This window comes from Aplysia californica, unplaced genomic scaffold (assembly GCF_000002075.1).
Source record: "Aplysia californica isolate F4 #8 unplaced genomic scaffold, AplCal3.0 scaffold00253, whole genome shotgun sequence".
Lineage (NCBI taxonomy): Eukaryota > Metazoa > Mollusca > Gastropoda > Aplysiida > Aplysiidae > Aplysia > Aplysia californica.
Window position 1 is genome coordinate 455,650 of NW_004797523.1, and position 26,265 is coordinate 481,914.

Genomic DNA, 26,265 nt, shown 5'->3' on the forward strand with positions numbered 1-26,265 from the left:
GGCAACAAAAATGGCTTCCGCGATGCTTGCAGCAAACTCACAGCGCTATCAAGGCAAAGTGACTATTGTTACTGGGGGCTCGGCCGGCATTGGCTTTGGTGTTGTCAGTGTATTTGGTAAGCATTTTGATAATCGTGTAATGGCAAAGTAATTGTGCTCCTTATGCTTCATCAGTGTTTTGACTGGATCTCAGGTCACTCAGGCTCAGGCTCAGGATATGGAAGTGGCTATTCTCATCCAGGGACCTCTCACCCCAGGTGAGACTTGCCACCGTAGGCTATTCTAACCCGGTTTGAAACAAGACCTGTTTCTCCTAATTTCGGAATACTTTCTATCGATGTGGATGATCAAATGGATAAAGGCAAAGATAAGATTACGTTATAGCACAAAAGTAAGCTAATTTTATCGACTACAAAGATGCTATGGGCACTATGGCTATTTCACTTTTCGAATCGAGCCGAACAACGGGGGTTGCCATTTTGTTTTGCCCGGAAGTTCTCGCAAGATCAACTCCTCCACTCTTCTCTCTCTCTGTCTCTTTCGGAATACTTTCTATCGATGTGGACGATCAAATTGACCAAAACAAAGGTATTTTTTTACTTTCCCTCCCGTCTCACACTCAGCTACCAGTTGTCTATTTTCTACTAAATATTGATGCGCTGAACATGAATATCAACTTCATTTCCATCGCAAATTAATATTTTTTGAAATATTTGATTGTTTTTAACCGAGATAGACATGCTTTGGACCAATCGGGGGGGTTCTAGGGGGGCCTGCCTCACTGGGGTAAATAGTGGGGTCCCTTAATGGCGAAAATTAGGTGTATGCTGCACTTCATGTTAGAGACATACTGTAAGGTGCATATGTCTCCTAAGACAATTACCTTTCAAATAAGCAAGGGATCCATGATGATCCTTGACCGGAAGTGGGTGTGGCCAGCTGTCAAAGTAGGTCACTATAATTTTTCTCAGTCTACTCACTAGACCACTACATTATATTGTCAACAAATATCCAGATACAAAAGGAGAACTCAAAATGTAAGATTTCTGTCTATCATTCACGAATGATAATGAAAAATACATTTGGCATATAAAAATGGCAAAAATAGGGTCTAATAATATTTCATGTAATGAGGTCACGCCGACATACTACTACTAGGCCAGTAAAAATTGACATCGAACCCGGACTTAAAAGATAACAGCCAAATTTTTGGGCCAACTTGAACTTTGAGCTGTTAAGTATTAACCCTTAAGATTCTGGTCCCTGATAAATGTTTGCCCGATAAGCGCAATCCCGCGCGGCGCTCCACAGCTGGTCCCTGATCAGTCGTCGTTCCGCGCAGGCAACGCATTTCGTTTACGGCGGAGTCTGCATCTGTGCGCTAAAATGTGTGCGTGTCAATCTGCTTGTGCCTGAGTGTCCATCTCAAACTTACTGCATTGTTTTGCAACGCGAGACGTTGGTAGAGATAACAGAGCGTCGGTTGAGACGTTCATCCAATGAAATATGAGCATTTTGACCCAGTTAGACATTTGAGGGACTCGAAAGGATATTCAGGGAATAGGACTTTCATCTTTCAATGCAAACACCTTTCCTTACTTTTCAAACGATCTAATTCTTACACCAAACGTTGTTTCCTGATGTAAATAATCATATTTGGTGGTTTTTGAACCATTGTCCTACCAGAGGGAGACATTTGAGAGCAACTGAATAAAATTTTTTTGGGGAAATTATCCCATTTTTCCCCCCTTTCGAACGATAGCTGATAAGCAGCTGTTCGCAAGTTCATTCATAATAGGTGTGAAATCTGGAAAACTCTGGAAAAGTTATTCGATTTGGTGTAACTTCCAATCTCAGCGTCTCTGATCTACCGACGAGGGGATAATGGGATTATTCGTGTGATCGTAACACTTATTCATTGATCGTATCAGTTTGCTATAAAAGATGAGGTGTTTCCCTGACCTGCCGCGGCACGCTCGCGTGACCAGTGCCTGACCCCGGCGCCCCACGGCACAAGCCCGCAGGCGACGTAAGTGGGTCATCGATCGATAAGAGCCCTCTTCCGGTTAACCCCGCAGGACTAGAGTTAAGTACTACCCAAAAAAATTCAACCAAAATCGCCCTTGGGGAACATGCTTAATTTTAACCTAATAAAAGTCAAAAAGGTCAATTTTCGAATTTGTTAAAAGATGTCATTTATTTGTTGAGAATGAAAGAGATAGTCAAATGAAACACAGAAATACTTTTATTTTTAAAAGTGACCCATAGTTATCACTTAATTAGCATTTAAAGATTATAAAGGAAGAGGCTAGCCGTACTTAATGACGGCTAGACTGGCAGTCTAGCCGTACTTAAGTACGGCTAGACTTACAGTCTAGCCGTACTTATTCTTAATAATATGATGGCTAGACTGACCATTTACAAAAAATAGGCCTACTGAATTGTAAATATACATTTTTAGTGTGCAGTACCTAAAGTATTTGTATTTGAGACAAAACCAGGTTCCTTAATAACAGTGCATGTATTTTAAACCTCCTGTTTTCTAATGTAAATAGGGCCTAAGATAAGTACGGCTAGACTGGCAGTCTAGCCGTACTTAAGTACGGGTAGACAGCCAGGCTAGCCGTACTTAAGGACGGCTAGACTGTCAGTCTAGCCGTACTTAATATTGATGGCTGAATTGTAAATGAAAATTTTAGTTTGCAATGCCTAAAGTATTTGTATTTCAGACAAAACCAAAAGGTGCCTTACTGACTTGCATGTATTTGAACCTGAATAATAACTAGATCTAGATCTCATGAGACCTGTGTACTTAACAGGATTGAGTCGATTGGGCCAAACCTAGATCTAAGTACGGCTAGACTGGCAGTCTAGTACGGCTAGACTCTCAGTCTAGCCGTACTTAAGTACGGCTAGCCACTTCGGATTATAAAAGGTCAAGGTCATTGTCAAGGTCATCTTAAAAATATAGGGAGTTCAAATATGGTCGTGTTTGGTATCAAATTCAACATCTCAACAAGAAAAACACAGAATTTATGTTGTTAATGCAATTAACTTACATTTAAGTTACCTATTGGCGATAACACATGATTGAGATAATAATAATATACGTTTTAAAACAAAAAGATATGGTGAGATCATATAAAACCTCAAAAATAAATCCTTGTTCGATCATAGCATGCAGCTCGGCTTTTGTATGCCAAGCTTCAGGAAAATTCTTTGGTAAACATGGGAAGATAATTAAAAATAGTAAAATTAGGGCGAAATAAGACCTTTTCATGATTTCACATTTGGAACTCCCCACTTCCATTGTTTGAGTAATGGTTATAAGTGTATGACTTCTGCTATGTATGGGTTTCCTTCCTCTAGACTGGTTGCTCTGAAGAGCTATAGAGTCTTTCCTACCCTTGTTACTTAAGAACAAGTCTGTTTGCGTTGATTGGTAGAGAGCCAGTCCCCTTCCACTCCATCCGTGTCGTGGGCCAGGCACACTCAATGTGTAAACTAGAAGATACTGAGCTCGGCGGTTCCTTCACTAGGCCCAATTTAAATTGTGTCCGTTTCTGAAGCTTTTCATACTGTCCTCTGCAATGACAATGTATTCTGCAAGGGATGTTGTACTTGCAGCAAGTACAGGATTTGCATGGTGGAGTGCTGCTCTTACACGAACAGCGGATTTCACGTAGCAGTTCATCTGGGGCCGGAGCATTGTCAGTTATCACCTGACTCATAATGTTTTCACTCACAGTAAAGTCGTAATCAACAACGTCAAAGACAGTGCGTAGATTAAGCCATTTACTAACCTGGTGATGCACTCTAAGGGTTTGGTATTGTGCGGCTCTCTCTTTTGGGGCCATCCGTTCAAGTGGCACGTACTTTGGGGAGATGATATGTTGATATCGAAGATCAGTAAGGCTCAGGTTTGCGGTCCACTGCAGTAAAGGAATGACAAGAACTTGACTCCTAAGTCTGTGATGTCCTTTACATTGGCATCTGTTTGCCTCCAAAGTAGAGCTGTCAACTGTCCTTTTCTTCCAGTGACGACCCTAAGAGTCGCATCAATGCTTGCTTATTCTGAAGATTGGTAGGGAATGAATCTTTGTCAGTCCACAGATTTGTGCTGTGATGAAGATCAACGACTGGATGTGGTGTGTACGTAGTCTTTCTTCTCTTTTGCTCAGGTGCTTTGGTAGTTATAGTTTCATAACTGTCAAAGACGACACAAAGTCGAATAGCTGGCGTTCTGTTGTGGAGCAAACAGTTGACGAATGGCTGACACAATGTTTCCACTGTTCCACCCTTTATCCAGTTTAGACGATGAAGGATGTGGATGCCATCATACACCAGATAATGAGGCTTGTTGTTGACATTATTTACAACAAAGTTTTGGGACGTGTTAATGATGTGATTGGCCAGGAGAGATTCGTTCGTCTTCCTCATACTCCCGTTGTCGTGAAATAAGGCAGGAGCCACAGGTGAAAACTAATACTTGAATAAAGAAGATTCAGGCCATTGAAAGCAGTCGCTGGTACATCTCAGATGACATATAAAGATATTGTCGTTCAGGATTTGCACGGGTCTACGCATCACCTTGAATGTGACAGCTTGGTCACTTTTTAAAAAAGGAAACCTTGCCATAGCACATACCAGTCATTTCAGCATGTACTTTCCTGCCAATCGAAAGTGCCTCTTTAACGTTTACCCTGCTATCGGCGACCACACCAGCTTTAGAGATATTAATTAAAGTTCCTTTCTTTTCCCTCTTTTTCCTTGCAGCAGCCTCCAGGCTGTCTGGGAAGTACATATATCCCATGCCACATCAACTCTTCTCACACCCTATAACTGCCTTTGAATGTAGGGTTCGAAAATGCTGGTTAAGTACTCAAGTAATGTCTCTGAAAGCTTTGTTCCATGCATCTGGACAATTGCAGCCATGTCAAGTACCTTGGCTTCAACTATCCAGCTTTCTTCAACAGTCGGCACTTGCAGAATCTCTGCAGCTGTTTCAAGGTCAGGTTCTGATGTGAAGTCTGCATATAAACACTTCAGATCAAACTCATCCTGCCCCAGGTCTGTGACGTCGAGCAGATCGTCTGGAATTGTGCAGAGATGGATCTGCACCAAATTCGTCGACCTCCATTAGAACCTCAACGCTCCTGACTGGAGGAGTTGATTGCTGGGACCGAAGAAGTTGTTTTCTTCGTTTGAGTGCCCAGGGACATGAGGCAGATCAGCAGGTCGGCTTTTCTTCCAGTTCTGACCTCCCCAACTCTGTTTACGTTTTACCTTGAGTTTGTTAACTGAAATTCTTCACTTTTTTAGTCTTTCTGTCACATAGACATATCCAGCACCCTCCCCCTAGTATAGCAAATCGAGTGTTCTTTAGTATCAGTCTAGCATAAAGCACAAAGGTCCCAGTTGATTTCTTGACATCTTCTCTCATCCTCTCCTCTCGTTTCAGGAAATGCAACGTCACTTTCAAGGCGAGTGAATTGTCGTGCCATGGTTAATGAAGAAAAAAGTGATATGGACATGTGCTTTTTTTATCGTTGACTCATGGAATAGTTTGTTGATAAAGTTCCTTTTTGAGTTGTTTTCTTAATTTGTATGCATAGTTTCTGTACATCAAGTGAAGAAATTATAAGTTGGATTTGCTCGACTCAAAGCCATACTTAACGTGCATTACGATGATGCTCAGTCATCATGTCCATTACTGTTTGTAAATGATGTTATTCTTTCGCTTATCCAACCCATTCATGGAACAGTAACACTTATTCCACAGAAAATTAAAACACTCACTCTCAAACAAAGTCTAAGAACGGAATATTACAGCTGTTTTGTCATCAATCGCCATATCCTGCATTTGGTGTACCCAAAGAATTAGTAGGTTGTGGTCACAGTGGAGCACCATACTTTTTCGCCTATTTTGCTAGCGTTAGCGTTGTTATTGCAGTGATTGTTTTTAATTTCTCTACTCTATAGCGCTTATGATGGTATTTAATTTCTCTGCTTTAGTCTTTTGGCTAAATTAAAAAACTATTCACAACAGTTGCGCCTTATAATCGTAGTAAAACGGCGGCTCTGTGAACTTGTCCACGAAGCGTAGGTCTACCGGAAACGTGTGTGTGTTGAGTTTTCAAGCTTGAGTTTTCAGTGGAGAAAAGTGTTGTCAGCTACATCCGGCATGGGAGGCTGGGGTTTTTTGTATGGTGCGCGGTTTTGGTCAAATAGCTAAATGAGTGATTTTTAATTAGCTCTCACGCCTAATTAAATACCACCAGTAAATGGATCCCCCTCTCAAACAACTATTTTATGCACATACAATTGAATGTGCATAGCCAAATGTCTCTAACACGTTGCGCAGTTAAAACGGATTAATGAAAGGGACTAAAAAGAAAATCTGGGGGGTTACAGGGGGGCATGCCCCCCTGATTTTACACCCATAATTTGATATTTTACAGTTAGATTTGAAATTGTCTTGAAAATAATTGATTTGCGACAGTTTTAGTGGCTTTATGTGTGATCTGCAGCAAACAGTACAGCAGTTTGACCCCTGAAACAGTGCATCTGTGTGCGGGAGTGAAAGTAAAAATGTACCAAAACAAAATTTTAAAATAATGTTAAAACACAAAAGTAAATTAATTTGGTTGTCTGCAAAGATGCTACGGCTATTTAACTTTTTGAATCGAGCCGAACTATGCGGGTCGCCATTTTGTTTTAACCGGAAGTTCTCGCGCTACTCCTCTCTCTCTCTCTTTCTCTCTCTCTGTCCACTGCCCACAGACAAAATTGTACGCTTTTAGTAGGCTACAGTTGTAATGGAACGTTTGTTCACGGCACAGAATTCTACAATTTTTCTGTTATCACAGTGTAGAATTCTGTGGTTTAGGGTGAACGCAAAATTTGTTGGCCTAGATCTAGGCTATATCGGTGAACGCGCACCGGGTGAGAATAGCCAAAAGACTCGCCTGCACTATTCTCACCCCGGGTGAGAATAGAGGTGGCCTCAGGATATACATTAATTATACAGTCAAACCCGTAAGACGGCCACCCATTGTCAAGGAGAAAAGTGGCCGTATAAGACAGGTGGCCGTCTTAGGCAGGACTGATCAAGATGAAGAAAACAAACCATTCCCATCTGAAGTCCCAATCGAAATTAGCCGCATTGTTGTTGCTTTTGTTGTTGGTTTGTATTTTGTTTGTCTTTTTTATTTTGTTGCTGATTTTGCGCAAGGGTGACAATAATATGAAATGTATAAGACGAAGAAGACCGAGTGCCATGATAAAACAAACACATGGGTTGCCACCACTCGGAGAACGAGCGACGCTTTTGTCACAAGTTCATGTTGACGTCCATTGTTACTTTGTTTCAGACTGGGTAAACAGTGACCACTCATCTCACTTACGATTTGTGTATGAGTTCTGGGCGGGGCTCATGGGTTATGAGGGATCACACGCTTATTTCACCAGCAGCTGAAAATTGGTAGATCTACCTATTGGTCAACAGTGGGAGGGGCCTACGCAACATGATCGGTTGGGAGGGATAACCTTACAACAACGACAGGTGATTGAATTATGTCGGCTCGCCCACAACGCCAGGGGCCAATGCACAATTTAAGACAAAACGTAATGGAGTCACTAAGGTGGCCGTCTAAGACAGGTGTTATTGCTTAGTGTGATAGGGATTGTGTGTTAAAATATGGTGGCCGCGGCCACGTTGGACAGGTGCCCGTTTTACACAGTTAAATTATATAGAAAAAACGCAAGGGGGGAAATGGAAAGTGGCCGTTTGTACAGGTGGCCGCCTTATAGAGGTGGCCGTCAGGGCAGGTTCGACTGTACTTTGTTGAATTGAACGCTCTGTGACGCACACCACTACACTACACCACCACACGCACACAAAAAGAATCAAGTAAAAGTGTAAAAGTTAAAAGAAAAATCGATAACTAAGATATATATAGATATCTAGATCTAAATGACAGTGCAATGAAAAAGAAAAAAACATGCAATGAAAAACCAAACAAGTAACAAAAACAGAGGGGCGAGTGACACTGATATGTAAAATCATACCGATGCGCTGGGTATGTGAACACGCATGGGGTCCGTATTCTACTTTGTTTTGTCTTTTTTCGTTACTTTTTGAATTCCCAACGAAATAGCTTTTCATTTCCTTTTGTTTGGTGAATGTTCAAAATGGCGGCACCCAAATCGAACTCTTCTGTAGAAGGTGACAAATTTTACTTCCTCTTTTAGATAGAATTGAGACTTTGACATCGGAGAGTTCACAAGGGTGTTAAAAGAGGATTATGGGAAGGCACGATTGAATACCCGTCAGCACTGAATGGTCCTTGTTTATGTTTTTCGCATCGAGGGGGAAGAAATGCGGGTCGTGGTGGATGCACGTGGGGTAGCGTGTTGATTTGACCTAATTTTTAAATTGGCAATTGGCATACACGCTGCGCCATAGGGTTAGCGCATCATATTATTAAATATTCTTCTCAAAATATGGGGGATATGTGATGCGCTCACATAATTACACCGCCATCTCAACCCTCCCTCCCCTCCCCCTCTCTCTCTCTCTCTCCCTCTCTTCTACATTTATTTAGTTGTTGTAGCTGCTCTAGGCCTCTGTCTAGTTAGGTTAGGTCTAGGAGATTGGCTCATCATTTGGATCTGTACTAGATTTAGAATCTAGTTGTACATATTACATGACTTTGAAGGTGTAGATCTAGCTTTAGTATTGGGTTTTACTGTTTGTTCTTGTTAAATAATAAAATTACAGCTCATTTCAGGGTCTATATAGACTAAAATAGCATTTTTTAAAAACGTCTTTAAAAATGGTTATTTTTCCCGCTCTCATGTCTTTTTTCTTTCAGAAGACCTTCCCTACAGAAGATCTTATAGTTTATAGCCAAGCAATACTGCTTGAAGCAATCCACCTTGTGAAAATGATGAAGTTAATGAAAGTGGAAGTGAGAATGATTTTATTTGTGATGATAACAGAGAAGCTGAAGACAGCATGGGTGAGAAAGAAGTGTGCATACAGTGCAAGACTGATGCTGATGGTGTATAGGTACAGTGCGAGTTGTGTGGCATGTCTGCTGTTGTGGCAGACAGGACCTCAGAGACAAGACCAAAGATGATATTCTTGCTTCTGCTTGAGTTCATGTGCAGCTCATGTGTCCTCAACAGTCACATTTACACTCAAACTGTGCTCATATATGCACCATTGTTTTTTTACCATCAAGACAGGAAAACTTTGTTTAAAAGGTTCATGTTACAAGGTTTGAATTAACTAAAAGTTTTGATAGTTTCGTATCCATGTGTTTCGTTTGTTTCCCAGAGTTGTCTTACAAAATACATATAGGCCTATATATAATATATTAGATATATAGTAGTCTCCGCCTAAACACACGTCATACAAAAGCATGCTCCACTGAAACGCACGCTTTCGTCATCTGACGGGTTTTTTACTACATAATTTAGATGTACAAACACATGGTCACTCCCTCTAAAGGCACACTCCAATCCGCGAAGGGAAATCTGCACAGCTTGCATAGGACAAGCCTAGACAGCATGATATTTGGTGAGACTGTCCCTCACACCGAACAAAGAAAATGATTGACAGCGTTTTCAAACCCAACTTTCCAAAGAGAGTAAATAGGTCTAGGACTGGTCGGTGAAATGTTGGGTGACTGAAATGTTATCTGATTGGTCACTGGGTTTCTGACAGGTGTTTGGGTGAGTGCATGTAATGTTTAGTTAGACCTAGGCCTATGATTCGAAACACGTGTGAATGCTCGTCCATGAATTTACGGTTAGGGGTGGTCGCTAGGAAAGTCATGTGGCTGGGCCGTCGACTCTTTGACTATCACCAACAGTTTCCTCTTACGCTCTCTGTTCCCGACATTTTATGGTGCATATTAATACATTTAATGTGTATTTCTCCCCCCACCCACCCACACGCCTTTTTGTATTCTTAACCGCAATCGGGGAATCCTTCACAAAACCGTCACATGTCGTCACATTATCGCCTCAAAGTGACCCCCGCCCCAAAGGGAGGTCACTAGATTATCAAGGCAATGAGATGAGTGTGTCCCTTCCTCCCTTAGCAAAGGTTCATGTAAACGCACGCTCCGTATATAAACACACGCTAAAGAGCCCTCCCGAGCACAGTGCGTTCAGGCCGAGACTACTGTATATAAGTGGAACTCGGATTTAACGAGTTCGGATTCAACGAGAGGAGATAGATTCCCTGTTTTTTTTCTTCTTTAAAATCACTAAAAATAACCCGGATTCAACGAGCACTTCAATCAGCAAGCTCGGATTCAACGAGGTTGCTGCCTGGGGGAACAGCCCCCAAAGACGTGGCTTTGCTCATTTTTCTTCCAGAACGAACATTATCTATTCCCCGGAAACCATCCATTGCACCTGCATCCTGAACTATTGTTCACTTAGCCGATTGAATGCGACCAATGAGCGGCCTTTTTTCATACCAACACATACGTTGTTGGGACCCGCACGTTTATGCTCTGGCGTGTGTCGGGGTCGGATGGGCGGCCTGCACACGTGTGGCTGTGTCGGGGAGGGGGGGGGGGGGCACCAGCGGTCCGGGCGTTGAACGTCGCAGAGATACAAACGTGTTCACAGTCTTTTTTTCCCCCTCAGCAACTGATCATTATTATATAAGCTAGTATTGACGTAGAGATCTACGCATTGAATTGAGCGCCCGTCTATGGAATCAAAAGTTGCCGCGTGCTAGGCTCTACACAGCAACACAACTTTTTGGCAAACAATCAAGATGACTCAAGCGTGCATTTGAACGAATTGGTCTTTTTTTTTACGCAGCTCATAATATGCAGGCATTTCAGACACTACTTATTACTTCTATTTACACATTATGTGCTGAGTGCCTGTAATAACCTTCACAAGGACACTTTTTTAATTGGCTCAAAGAGAGGAGTGGCCCCTCTTGTTATGTACACTCTTTACTATAGGTATCTATGTATCGATACCTAGGCATCAATACCTGCCCATCACTAGTTTAGACAAAGAGTCTACATAACAAGAGGGGCCACTCTTCTCTTTGAGCCAATTAAAAAAGTGTCCTCAAAATTTGGTGGCGCCCTCTTCGCGAATGCGCACCCGTTGCGAATAGAGTTACCCTACTTTAGTTTTAAAAATCAAAGTGAAACTAGCAAGTTTTTGAATAAATTTAGGAAGAACGCTTTTTTAAAATGGTTACGCTGACAAAAAACCTCTGCCGGAGGAAGGGGTGATTGTTTTCTTCGTTTAATTTGACTTTAGAATGAAAGGCAAGAAGTCATTAGGCCTAAAATTAAAAAAAACCTAAAACTCCTCACTGAACGAACCCGAACTGCTGATGAACAGCAGTCGATCTGCGCACGCAAGGAGGTGCTATTCCTATTCCTCTTCTGGAAAAATGAAAGAGAGCTTGAAAACAGACTGCAGCGCCATCTGAAGCAAAGAGCGGACTTCCGGCGGACACTTTTTTGGCTGAGTGGACCATCTTGTTATGTGCTATCTTTGGTTTTTGATTCAGTTTTGAAATGCGATTTCGTAGTTTATGCGACTTATTTGTTTTATCGCGATGCCAAAATTATAGCCCAGATACCAGTCTTAATTTAGTACTTTTACACAACAAAAATAATGTATCTTTATTTTGCTCACTAAATAAATAATATTGATACTATTGGACTCATATTGCCAATGCATTGTTATTGAGAAATCAATATTTTTGAGTGCTAGGTATCTAGGTCTAGATTCTAGATCTAAATTGTAAAAATATTTTTTATCCCAAAAATCACAACTTTTTGGTGAAGATAAACAAAAGTGCCACTCAAGACATGTATAGGTTTATTCCAAATGCAATTCTGAATAATTCCTTATAGATCTAGATCTAGATCAAAATGATTTTTTTTCTATTTGTGATCCTTTTTTAATGATTATATAAAAAAATAATTTTTTAAAAATATCAAATGTTATGATCCAAATGTACAAATATTTATGTAATGTCATGTAAATAACTGCAAATATTTCAATATTTTCCAGTTCTATATATTCGTTTATGGTTATTTTGATGTATCATTTGACTAGATCTAGGTGCAAACATATTTTTTGAGTTACAACAAAGATTACTAATTTTTTATTTTCAAATTTTGTCCGCATCCAATCAAAATTGTATTGCATAATCGGCTCTTACAAGAACCGAAGTTGAAAAATACGCAAATAAACATTACAGATGTATTCGATAAACCATACTGAAATTTTGGTATTTAATATGCATGGTGATATTTATTTGAATTTGTGGCCCCAAAGACCTGTGAATTGTGCACTAGTCATCATCTCATTTCACCCTCTTGAAAAAAATTCATCAGCAAGCCAAAAATAATGTGTAGCGAATGAGTTAAACCCTTGTTTTAGAAACTTAAAAGGTTGTAGTTGTTGGAGTTTGTTTTGTTCATGTCTGACAAACTAATTCTCAAAAGTCAATTATCTCCCAATTTTATAGTAACGACTAAGTAAGAATTTTTGCATGAATGCATTTAACTTACACGCACATTCACGCATTCAGACACAAAATGACCATGACTATGAATGAATGTAAACGATTTTTAATAAACTGTCAGGGTTCATTGTAACAACAAGAAATAAATGAGTAATATTGACTAGAATTAGAATTGTGTCCACTTGGAGGGGGGAAGAGTGGTGGTGGTTGGGCCAATCAAAAATAAAATAAAGTTGACATACCAAAAGGGGACAAGTCCGACTGTAATACACAAAGAAAATAAACTGATTAACTATTCTTCAGAGCCATCTCAGGGTTCACATTCCAGTCTTTCCAGTGACTTTAGATTTTTTTTCTCTCATGAAAATCCTACAAGCCTCCTCAGCATGAGACATGGATCACTTCCTTTTCATTAAATGAAAAGGCCTCATGCTTGAGTAGGTTGACTGCTTTACACAGACAAAAGATGACTGCCATGTATGTGTGTGGGTGTGTTGTCAAATCATTGACTTGGCTTCGGGATCGAGAAGGGGGAAAAATGATGCTTGCCAGACGCACACCACCTACATTTTAAAGAGTATGCAAACCCCCGAAACGAAATTTTAAAGAGTACATACTCACGCACAACAAAAATTTAAAGGGGTAGTCTGCTGGTTTAATGTGTAATATACGCACATCTGTGTGTAATGGGGTCCCCTGATCCATGTCATGTTCAAAATTTATAAGAATTACGAATTTGCAGAAATTGTCGTTTCCCCCGAAATGATGAAAAAAGTTTCCTTTTTCAGGGAATGAATTATGAGTGAAAATCACACCCAATGGTGTTTTTTTGTTGTTGTTTGTTTTTTTGTTTTTGTTTTTTGCTTTCTTTCAAATAAACGTTATAGTCAAGTCTTGTACCACCAACCTTGGAACAAGCATGAAGTTGGCAGTAAAGTAAAAGGGGGTAGGTGGTATAAACTATGAACAGGATTCTGATGCTGTCTTCTCCTAAATTGTCATGACTGACTAATATCAAGGGCAATGATTCTTCTATGAAATTTATTTGAAAATTGGCTTTTTAAAATTGTTGGTGAATTATTTATTTATAGCTGAGACTCTTTTCTCTCTGTGTCTGTCTCCCTATGTCTCGCTGTGTGTCTCTCTGGTCTCTCTCTGTTTCTCTCACTTTCTATCGGTCTTTCTTTCTCTTGGTCTTTACCCCTGTCTCTCTGGAAAATTAATAGTTTAGTAAGAATCATACATTTCAGACATTTAGCAGATGGGTAAATAGTGTATGTTCATACATGGGCTCCTTTTTGTACATAAAAACAAAATCTGACGGTAGAGTGGGGTGGTGGTATAAGGATGTCATCGTCTTGACGTTATATTATATATTATCTCTTTTTTGCAGTTCAGCATGGAGCAAAGGTTGTTTTTTGTGATCTTAAGAGCAAAGGTTGGTTATTTTATTGTTGTTGTGTTTCTTGGAGCTGAAGCTATGATAGTGTTATCTTTTTTACAGTTCAACCTAGAGCACAGCCTGTGATATCTGTGAAATTTTAATAGATTTGTTTCACCAGACTTTGTATTTCGGATTGTATATATATATATATATCTTGAACAAATGTTAAAAAAACAAACCCCAATAAAAATTTTTGAGAAACAGATAAAAGGTAGCTTTTCAAACAAGCCCCAAAATAGTGTTTTTAGGGTGCTCAATTGAGATTAAAACATGTCCTACCAGACAGAAAAATTTTGTTTGAAAGGTGGTTAAAGTATAAAGGAATAAAAAAAGAAGGAGAGAAGGATCTCACCCATAATCACCTTAGCATAGATGTTTTCTATTTTATTTTTATAATAAGAAGGCTTGCACCTTATGTATGCTAGCTGGAAATAATCTGTTATTTTCACCCATCCTGCTGGGTGGGAGAGGAGGATTGATGTTGCAAAAACTAACTACAATGTGTTTTATTTCATCTGTCTGTTAAGTCTTTTGTTTATCACCCTCCTCTGCTTTATAATGTGTTTGTATCTTCCTCTGTGAATCTGTATCTCTTTTCTTTTCTTTTTTTCTCAAATGTGTTTGTTTCATTTCTGTACACTTCCCCTTTTTTAAATTCTTTTTTTTTTCATGTGAAAAAGAAATTGTCCTTGATAATTACAGTGGAAACCTGATATAACAGGGATGGTGGGAGTAGAAAAAATGTCCTGTTATATCCGATCCCTGTAAAATCAGAAATGCAAGGAAAGTAAGCATTTGTGGACTAAGCCAGCTGTACTTATTCATGGGTAGTTTCCTTTGCCACAAGTACCTATGAACAGGGGTTTTGGCACCAACTTTCTCCATTGCCTCACATCAGAAGAGCTTTTGCATCGGGTAGTCTCGTCTTCTTTCAACCCAGAGCAAACTTTCCATTGGAGTATGCTGCCGCTATCTTCTCTCTATCCTTGATAATGGTGTGAATCAACCCTTGTGGAATGTCGAACTGACGACAAATCTCTGCCAGTGGAGCTTGCTTTTTGTCAACAGCCTGGATTATTTCGTATTTTTTGTCAATTGAAAGGCATTTTCTCGTGCGCTTGACATCGTTGGTGACACATTACGCGTTTGTGTTGCTAGGTTTCGGGCTACATCGAGGTCTGCAGCACACCGCAGCCCTCTCTCGCTTCACACGCTGCGTGTGCTTGCAGTGGCATGACTTGCGTGGGCTTGCTCCATCACTTCGTTACTCTCTCTTACTTTTTACACATTGTAATGAGCATTTGTCCCTGCTATAACCGGTTGGGCTGCGATGAGGCCCTGTTATTGCTGATAACTTTTAATAGAGACAAAGAGTAGGAAAAATCGGGGATTTTAAAAATCCCTGTTATTACCGGATCCCTGTTATTACCGGGCCTGCTATATATGGTTTCCACTGTAATTTATCATCATTATCATCATCATCAATGGCCAGGTCTAAAGCAGACAGTGCTATCTTGGTTCGTCACCCTCTTCGCTATTTGAATTCTCTTTAAAAAAACAACAACAAATAAGTTATCTTTCCCTATTTGCTAATCTGTTTGACCTTTCTAAGCAAGTTGTTCTTAGTCCACCCTGACTTTTTTGCCATCTTTATTTCCAGTGAGATCATTCTATGTCTTGATTAATCTACTGAATGAAATGGTTTCCATTATGTAATAAATTATTTATTTATTTTTTAACAGAGGATGAAGGTAAAGCAAAAGCTGTTGAGCTAAATGCTAAAGGCCCCGGAGAATGCATATTTTTCTGTTGCGATATGACTGTCGAGTCGCAGATCAAGGTTAGTAGTTTTTAGCTTAGCTCTTCAAATGCCATGCACTCTAAGAGAGAGAATTACTAAAAAGATTTATCTCTGTAATAAAAAAGATAAAAGAAAATGAAAAATACTTGATTACAATGAACAATTAGCACTGATTTTTGTATTTTTAGATCAAGAAAACCAACAAGTGAAAATATTTAAATACAAAAAACCCCAAGTATTCGAACCCACGGCTGGAATCGAAATACTTTATGATCCAAGATGGTGGCAACTAGTTTTGTAGATATCTATGCGTTGAGGGTTCAACTGGCTAACACTAATGTCGCCCAAGCCTTCATATTTCACAGAAAGTTGGGTCTAAAACGGCCTAGTGATTAGGCTACCGGACTCTTAATCGTGAGGTTGCGGGTTCGGGGGTTCGAGCCGTGGGCCCGACGTTGTGTCCTTGGGAAAGGCACTTTACATGAATTTTCCCCACTTCACCCAGGTGAAAATGGGTACCCAGCTATAGACAGAGAAAGATCTTACCAGTTTGTTAGTGTTTGAGTGCTTGACCAGCTGCTTGCACTGCATGCTTCCCGGGAAGCTGAGAATGTTTGTGGGTGTTTAATGGTCTGCTGGGGTAATAATATATAGTATACAGCGCATAGAGCTTGCTTTCGAGTGGGGACATGCGCTATACAAATGCTTTTTATTATTATTATTATTAAAATTAGCTCGCTCTCTCAGTTCTAGAACTTTGCTTTTTTAGATCTAGACCTATGAGGCAGGGCAGCACTTTCTCAAGGTAAGTATCAAGTCCATTTTTGTGTGAATCGTTGAATATATCTAGTATTCGAACCTCGTTTCTTCTTCTTATGGTTCGATTTTAATGTTGTTGTTTCACATTAATTAAATCAGATTTAGTTATCATAGAAACCTAATTTGTCTCGACTCTGCCGGTTATTTGTGAACTTTCTTGACTAGAGCTTGGGTTCTTTTGTGTGGTTTTCTTCTGCTTTCTGACTTTGCTGTCGTCGTTTTCTGCTCCTTCCCCTCATAAATTTAGATTTTGCACTCTCACTTGTTCTTGGTTATCCCTGAAATGGCCTATACTATTTGACGATACTTACCTGCTTATAATTACTTACTTGGTTGGAGAAAAGGCATTATTGCAGGTGGCACAATGCCATTGCTGCTCCTCCCTCTCCAGGGTCCATGAAAGGGTCTGCCTGCTGATCGTGCCAGTTAACAGTAGGTTGGATATTCTTCTGGCTTTTCCACGCAGGTTGCTGTCTCTCCCCGACCCTCTAGAGACACTAGATTCCTTTAGTCTGTCCATTGTGTGTGAAGTGGTGCCTTCATCCTGTCTGTGGTCGTTGAACCTTGCTGTCAATGCTGCCATGATTGTTGGTGGATCTAATTGCATGGTGCCGCCAGTCTCTGGTGCCAAGAGTAACCTAAAACCCACAGGACCCGTCGACTCTGCTGGGTTTTCCTGTGGTTTTTCTTCTTGTCCTGTACACTGACCAGGGGGGCTTGATTGTTTCTTTTTTTATGGGTCTATCAATACTAATCAACACCGTGGGTGGTTGGCGGGTGCTCTGGTGTGGTTTGCTCCTTCTTTCCTATCAAATATCTATCGTCCTTATCTCCCCTTCTTCTTTTTTATGTTTGTTACTCTCTTGTAACACCTCTAATCTTCTGGCGCTCATATGACCTTATGCAGTTGTGAGCACCGTAAAACCTCTACTAAAACTAAACTAATCAACACCAGGAAACGGAAGGAGTAGACCACACCAGAGGGCCCACCAACCTCTCATCCTAACAAATCAACAAGAAACAAACAAAAGGGAATAAAAGTGGGCAATGGAACATTGACTTTGTCCTGTAGATATTTACCATACGCGTGTATCATCTATCAGCTTCGTCTCCTGTGTTTGTTTGTTTTGTTAGAGCTTAGCCCCATACACATGTACAAGAAAGACTCTTCAACTTCTACTGGAGTACCATACATCTGTAGCAATTGCTGCATTCAACGGATCTGCCGTACAAAATCGCATACAAACAGACATCTTGTATGAAGTATACGCTGCTTTTGAAAGTAGCACATGCACTCCCAAGTCCTGAGTTTCCTGTTTATGGGGGCTGGGTAGGCTGCTTACTTTGCTCTGCTCTGTAATTATTCCATGCTCCTTCTTTTCTAGGATTCTTTGTTACATATCACCCTCTCTGGGATCTTGTGGATGGTTGTCGAGAGCTCTGGTGTTGTCTGCTCTTTCAACTTCTTTCTTCTATGTCGTATTTTTGTCCGAATTTACATGTACTTCCTGTTGCTGAATGACCTTGCAGGCTTGATAAAGCCTTACCTCAATGTCAGTGGCGAAAACATTATCACCATCATAGCTGCCACAACTACCGTCATCAATAAGGGCTACAATATCAAAACCACCACCATGACCGCCTACTGAAAGCACCACACCACCATCAACAACAAACATCAACCGCTACTTTTATCATGCACAACACTACACGCTCATTAGCCAATAACCCCTAACCGCCGAATACTACATGTTCGGGATCTGTCCCAGAGATATAAGTGTAAGTTTTCCTCTTCTGTAAAATCAACAATATGGGTGTATTCCTGGCATCCAGAACTGAAAACACATTCAGCAGAATGGAGGAACCCAGGATCACCGCTGCTACCCCAAAAGCGCTGTGCAAGCAAGGTGCTTTGAAAATGATGCACATCGTGTTTTTCGACCACAAAGGTCTGATTTTGAACTGGCTGGTTCCCGTTGGCACAAAATGTTATGTTAATTATTAGTACAAGATAATGCTTCAAAAAAAGCTGAGACCAGCAGTCAGAAGAAAGTGGCCGGGTGTGCTTGAGCAAGGTTTTGTCTTCCGTCATGACAACCCTCCTGTGCACACTGTTCAAAGGTCACTTATCTCCTGGACTCCTGGCAGTGAGAAATCCTTGAACATTCCCGCTGTTCCGGAGACTTACACCATGCTACTTTTATCTCTTCCCCAAATTCTAAGAATTGAAGGACAACAAATTGGAAGAGGAAGAAGAAATTGTGCTCGAAACATATCTTGCGTTAAGGACTCTGGCCGAAGCGGATAAGGTCACAGCGTTTGACCGCCGGCTAAATTGGAGGAAAAAGTGCCTTGATACCAGTAATTGTTTTATTCGTGCGCATGATTCTTTCCATTGTCTTGGCAGTAAAGAAAAATTTGCCTAGTAATAGGTTGCATCAAGGTGTGCTCGTTTGTGTTGGAGCAACCCTGTATCGCAATGTCCCATCTTCATGTCTTCATAGTGTTGACGTATGCTCCCCCCCCCCCCCCAAGGCGGTGCCACTGACTGAAGTGTCTTTAGGCCATTTCCAAAGGGGGGACATTAACTTGTTCTTTTGCACTGTAGCATCGTACATTGTAAATGGGCTGATTCAACAATGCTCATAACTGTGCCTGAATTGCAAAAGGGAACTACTGCTTTTTCTTTCCTAATCCTTTCTATTGCCATTTTTCCTCTACTTATTTTGTATGTTTGTTATGCTCTTGTGACCTGCTATTTCCTGGGTGCCTTGATAGTCGAAGCAGACTTTGTGCTGTTGAAGCTAGAGAAATGAGCAGAGTAAGCCTGATACCCTGTAAAGACTTCTCTGTTGATATCCACCCCTTGGCACTTATATATGACTTTATGCAGTTGCGAGTGCCGAAAAACCTCTACTAAAACGAAACTAAAAAGATGTATTCCAGTTTCCATATCTGACAGAGTGTAGTTTCCTCAGCTGCATGTGGCATAGTTTCCAAGTCTGGCACAAGTGTGCTCATATCCACAGGCTGTAGCATTTCCAACCGATTGTCACTATTTATTGCCTTCAGCATCCTCTACCTCTTCTTCATTCACTTCATCCACGTCAGTATCTTCTCCCTCGTTTCCTATGGTATCGTCCTCCGACTCACTAGCCACATCACTCTTCTGTCCATTGTATCCATAGTCATCATCACTCCCATCTATTGCATCCACTACCGGTACTTGATACTGAGCGAAGATATTTTCCCCCATAGATAAAGAAACCATTTATTCTTCTCTCTATCACTATTACTTTTCTTTTCTCTCTTTTTCTATCACTATTACTTTTCTTTTCTCTCTCTCTCTCTCTCTTTCTCCTTCCTTCTCTCTTTCTGTCTGCCTGTCTCTCTGTCTCTGTCTCTCTCTCTGTCTGTCTCTCTCTCTCTCTCTCTCTCTCTCTATTTCTCTCTCTTGTTCACAAAATTTGACGCCAGCTAGGTTCGAACCCGGGCAATCCATATGAATGAATTCCCAGACAAGCGCCATACCACTGATATATATATATATAATTTATAGATTCATCCTTTCCACCAGTAGATCTAGGTTTGATAAAAGTACAGACTTATTCAACTTCCAAGTGATGCTGTGTGTGTCAGACCTGCCGACAACAATCAGTCTCAACACATGTATAGAATAATGTAGGATGATTAGGAGGCCTTCAGATGTCTCCAGCTCAACTGCAAGAATGCGAACAATACCCAACAGAAACCCAGACGTTAGAAAATTTCTATGTAGTGATTACTAGTACCTTATGCAAACGATGTGTTTGGGTCGTCTGTTACCCCGCTAGATACGGAAAGAATAACTGAGTTTTTTTCCTCTTTGGAGAGTGGGGGCACAAATGACCCTCCGGGCCGAGAAAAGGTTGTTTTGAAATGTGACCACTGGTCAAAAAGATAAATTACCAATTGCGATTTGCTTTGCATAGCAGTCTGTCAAAATGATTGTTTGAGGAATACTGAAAGTTTCAAAGAGATCTTCGCACTAGAAGTATTCTAAAGTGTGAAAAATACAACCCCTGGGGTGCAAAATGACCCGAGGCGTACCGATAGGGTTAATCTATCTATCTTGTTGTGTTATCTCTGAGCAGTGTGATTTGTCTTTTATAGACCATATCATCTAGCTTGATTTTATTTATGAGAGTGGTTAATTTAGCAGTTGATGTTTTAAAATGATTGTATCATTTTCAGGACCTTATAGGTTTCACAGTCTCACAATATGGCCAGATTGATTGCGTGGTGAATAATGCAGGAGCTCGTAAGTTTTGCTGTAGCTGTTTCTTTTTGGAGAAGGTTTGAATTCAGATTAAGTGAACTCATTTTTATTTTCTCAAAGTTGCATTTTTGTTCAAGCAAATAATAAATTTGTCTCGAGAGTTTGTTAAAGATTTCATTGTTCCTTCAGACCTCATTGAGCTATATTGGCTTGTAAAAATGGTAGACCTTAAAAGTGTTTTTGTTAATCCTGTTACCTGCTTAGTTTGAAATTCAGAAGTGTAGGTTCAACTTATTGCAAACTTTGTATGACGGTTTGAATATGGAACACTTTTAAAAAAATCATGTAAACCTCATCCTTGATTATTAACTCTTTCCCTACCAGACCATTTTCTTCATTGTGACCAAGTCATTGTGGTAGTCCTTTTCTCCTTTCTGCCTCTATCATTTAAAACTATACATTTTTCTAATTCTTTTAGAAAAAAAACTCAAAATGTTTTGTGTATTTAATTTCAGGAAAATGAATTTTTTATCAGGCATTTTGAAAAAAAAGTAATCTGAACAGAAAACATTGGTTTGTGTGAGTGTGAGGACTCAGGTGTGCTAGAGATTGAAGACTTTGTCATACCTCGAAATGTGGCCCAGGGCCATAAAGCATTGGTCATTAGAAGTGCATAATGTGGCTGACTGTAGGGAATGAGTAAAACAGTGTGTTAGAGATATTTTGTTTGTGATGAAAAGAGACATTCCTCTTTGTTTGTTTCTTTTCTGAGATCCTCCCCACAAGCCTATTGATGACTTCTCAGCTGAGGATTTAGAAAATCTACACAGGCTGAACGTTACGGGATATTATCTAATGTCCAAAGTGAGTATAATGGTCTGGATGACAGTCTCACACTCTGTCTTCGGAATCCGTTTTAATTCCTGCTTTCCTAGGAACTGAAAAATATTGAACTCGAAAGTTTCAAGACTAATGATTACTATGGCATGTTCAGGTGAATTTGGTTGGTTGAAGTGGTCTATGACTTTTCCCTGAGTACAGATCACTCCTGGGTCTTCACTTTTGATGCTTTCTAAGAAACGGAGAGTATATTCTGATTTGTTGGGAAGATTTCGTTTGCTTCACATTGATTATTTTTTCCTGATTCCATTAACTCAGGAATCTGAGGTGATGACAGTTCTGTATGTTCTGACTTTAGTTTTTGAAGAAACTGATTACTGAATATCTTGTCAATTTATCCCTGTTTGAAAGTTACAGAGGGTTATTGATTAGCCAATTCAAAAAGATCTATGCATGGTGCCATTATATAGGCACAGAATGAGTTTGATGTTATAAAATGGCAGAGAAATGCTAGTATTATTTCAAGGTCAAAGCCGCCAACCTCCTAAGTCATGCTAATGTGTAAAACTCATGTACTATTAAAATCTAATGAGAACTGAAATAATCGTGTATTTAAATGCAAATTTCATTTCTTAACAAATAAATTGTACATGTTGGGGGGGAAAAATCCAGATGGTGTGCAAGAAGAAAGTAAGTTAGAGGTGTGGTAACAATTGCAAAAAACAAATTACCTTTAAAATCTACCACTGAATTTTTGTAATTATTTTTAGTCCCCCTTTCACGATAAGTGAAGGCAACGACTGATATTCGGAATTGGATATGTTGATAATAACATAATTGTATGCGACTTTAGATTTATCAGTGCGAATCGTTTTAAAAATTGGCCGTGTTATTTCTGTCCAAGTATTCCCTTCCTCATCTCCGGAAGACTCAAGGGAACATCATCAACAACTGTAGTTTAGTAGCTCAGATATCTCAGCGGGAAGCTGTCCCTTATGTCACTACAAAGGTGAGTGTTGGTTCTTTCTTATTTTTTTTCTAAAAAAATGTAGAAGGTTTATGTCACCACTGACACTATTTTGGTCGTTTTTGGAGGTGGATGCTTTGATTTTGTTTGTCAGGGCCAACCTGGGCTGAGAGGGATAACAATAATAATAAAAATAATAATAATAATTGCTTTTATACAGCACATATATCCACGCTGCACAGCATGCTCTTACAACCATTATTACCCCAGCAGACCCTAGAACTCTCAGAAAAGTTCTTGACTTCCTGGGATGCAATGTTCCATCTGAACAATGGAGATACTTGATAAAAATGTTCCCGTGCACAGTCTTTGAGCTCAAGTCTTGTATGTGTGACTGACATCGAAGCACCTAAATGCTTCAATGGAGATATCCGTCATTCATTGAATTTAAACACATTTTTTTTCTTTTTCTGCAGGTGTTTACTTTTTTCAGTGTTTTTGTTACCTCAAGTAGAATAGCAGGCAAAAGAGGCAGAGATAGATAAAAAATTTTCTTACCCTAGAACTTGAACCGATGACAATGTGAAAAGACCAGGAAAATAATATTAGTTCTTTTTTAAAGAGCGTTTGAGTTTGAGCAGTAAAGTGAGTGGGGACACCATGATTGGTCCTGTCTCATTCAGATCTGGCATTTGATGATGATCATCTATCTTCTTGAATGTTGTATCCATCTTGGCCTGGACAGGGTGGGTCAATTAAGTTAAGTCAAAACAGCTGGTCCCGTAAATTATTTAAATTGTGTCAGTGGAGGCTCAAAACATTCCTAAATATCAAATATTTTCGGAGTTTTCATGTTTGTTTATGTTTAGTAGAGGTTTTACGGTGCTCGCAACTGCATAAGGTCATATGAGCGCCAAGGGATGGATGTCTACAGAGAAGTCTTTACAGGGAATCAGGCTCACTCTGCTCACCTCTTTAGCTTCAACAGCACAAAGTCTTCTTCGACTATCAAGGCACCCGGGAAATAGCGGGTCACAAGAGTGTGACAAACATACAAAAGAAGTAGAGGGAAAATGACAATAGTTAGGATTAGGAAAGAAAAAAGCAGCAGTTCCTGTTGCAGTTCAGGCACAGTTATGAGTATGACATTGCTGAATCAGCCCATTTACAATTCTACTGTGCATAAGAACAAGTTAATGTCACCCCTTTGGGAATAGTCTAAAGACACTTCAGTCTGTGGCACAGTGAGTGGGGGGTGTTTTCATGTTTAATTTCACCGTTATGTACGTTTTTTCTTGCTGCTTAACTTGTTAAGTTAGTTGTGAAGATCATATCCTTTCTATTTCTACACATAACTCTCCCCTTCCCCCCTCCCCCACTCACCTCAATTTTTTTTATTTGCAGGGTGCAGTTTTGTCAATGACGAAAGCTTTAGCTTTGGACGAAGCTGAGAACAATGTCAGGGTGAACTCGTGAGTATTCTGCATTATTTTGTGTGAAACACAGTGAATATCCTCCATTATTATGTATTTGCTGTTTTTTTTTTTTTTAGCTCTCAATTACATAAACATTGTCAAAAAAAAAGAGAAGAAATTTTAGTTAGACGTGAAAATAGAAGAGCACATATTTTTACAATCATTGATTGAGTTTCCAACCTTTACATTAACTTTTTCATTTCAAAGAGAGTGTTAACTGATTCCGCCCTTTTGCCCATGACAGCGGCTCTGGGGTTTCCTGCTGTCGCCATTCGACCGCTGTGAGCGGCTCGATGAAGTCTGAGCGAAATCCGAAACGAATGTGCACTATTTAACATAGTTCCTACTTTTTAAGTTGTTGAAAGGAAGTAGACTTGATAACAAGCCTGACCTCAATTTCTGAGCACCAAAATCGATTGAAACTCTGTGAAATTCTTGCAAAAATAATTGTTTTGTTGTCACTATGTAGGTACTACGTAAGGGTAAACAACACAGAGCCTGGTATCCTAAAAAGACCCTTCAGCGAAAAATATTCTACTAAATTTGTGAAATTCTTGCATAAATGTGTGCAAGGGTGATATCTCTACAGTTTTGTATTGATTCCTATGAATTATAAAGACTTGTAGAGCTGAGAAAATAAGGCAAGTCGAAGTTTTTGAAGAGGTGTTGGGCAATTTTTTTTCTCATTCGTTTTTGATTACGGGAAAATACAATAGAATCAGAATATAGGTCATTGTAGTTGATATAAATAGATTCCTCTATTGATTCCCCTCAATTTGGTGACAATACATATTAGAGTAACTTAGAGCCTCACAGTAATGCATTAAATAGATGCACACGAGGTTAAAAATTGAACAGGGAAAAATTTACCATTTCCAGAGCCTGAACAATCATTAATGGAATCACTTAAAGTTCATCAAAATTAACAAAAATAAAGATAAAAAAATCCAACCACCCAAAAGTACAAAAAACTTATCATACTCCATGCTTCCAAATCCCAGATTCTCTCCTGGCAATGTGCTCACGCCCATGTGGGAGCAAGCTGCCATAGCGTCTGGCAATTACGATGAGGCCATCGAGATAGGGAGGAATGAGCAGGTAATCATTATGTTTGTGTGACTTCCTTTGCTGACTGAGCTCTGTTTTTCTTAGATAAAGAATGTGGGTCAAGGGAGAAAAATTTGTGTTAAGTGCCTTCTCCAAGGACACAATGTCTGGCCCGTGATGGGGTTTGAACGCACCTTTCGGATTGCGTGCTCAATAGTCATGGACCTCTAGACCCTTGATGCCACAGGAAATGATATTGATTACAGTTTTTGTTACCTTATTACAGTAGTGGCAGCTTATTTAGCTCAACTCAAATAATTTGTATCGTCCAAAAACTATATTCTTAGTGGAGCTCATAGGGTGAAAATCATGTCAGATTGGATAGATCTATATCTGTACTGAAGCATAGAGTGGAGTCTGCTTCATAACTTTTAGAGACTTGAGACTTCTGTGATTCTTCTAAAGCTTAATTAACTCTGGTCTTATGAAATTAAAAGAATACAGACAGTTGGTGGGTGCTCTGGTGTGGTTTACTTCTTCTTTCCTATCAGATCAATCATCTATCGTCCTGACCTCTCCTGCTTTTTTGTGTTTGTCACTCTCTTGTAACATCTCTAATTTTAGGCACTTATATGACCTTATTGTGCTGCAAGTGCTGTAAAACTCTTACGAAAAGAATAAATAATTGGAGCAAGAGTTGAAAACATCGTTGAGTTTATAAAGGCATATACAGTAAGCTCAAGGTAACCTGACTGTTCTTTCTTTTGCTCTTCTGTCTTCAGCCAATGGGCAGATATGGCACTATAGAGGAATGTGGCCTGCTCTGCCTTTTTCTCGCGACTGATGCCACTTTTTGTACCGGTATCAACATCAATATAACTGGAGGCGCAGAACTTGGATATGGCAGAAAAACCAGGAAGGAGTAGTAGCCGGTGACATTTACAGGAGAAGGTCTCTCTTCAGATGAATGAGCAACATGCTTATCCTTCTCTCTGTTCCACACATCTCGCTACCTTTGAATTACAAAGTTCTATTTGACATTTTTGGCCATTTTGAGTTATTAAGACCATGAGGTCAGAAACCAA

General features: G+C 39.8%; 1 protein-coding gene across 2 annotated transcripts; it reads left to right on the forward strand.

Moving 5' to 3' along the window:
• Positions 1–26,265, forward strand: LOC101848050 (17-beta-hydroxysteroid dehydrogenase 14). 2 transcript variants are annotated; one of them, XM_005100606.3, is made up of 9 exons: positions 1–116; positions 13,923–13,967; positions 15,716–15,813; positions 20,827–20,893; positions 21,624–21,715; positions 22,596–22,700; positions 24,063–24,130; positions 25,135–25,231; positions 25,963–26,265. In XM_005100606.3, exons 1-9 carry the CDS (start codon positions 11–13, stop codon positions 26,104–26,106), a joined length of 822 nt encoding a protein of 273 aa, XP_005100663.2. In that variant the 5' UTR covers positions 1–10; the 3' UTR covers positions 26,107–26,265. The 2 variants fall into 2 exon arrangements, with proteins under 2 accessions (XP_005100663.2, XP_035826217.1); XM_035970324.1 differs by lacking the exon at positions 13,923–13,967.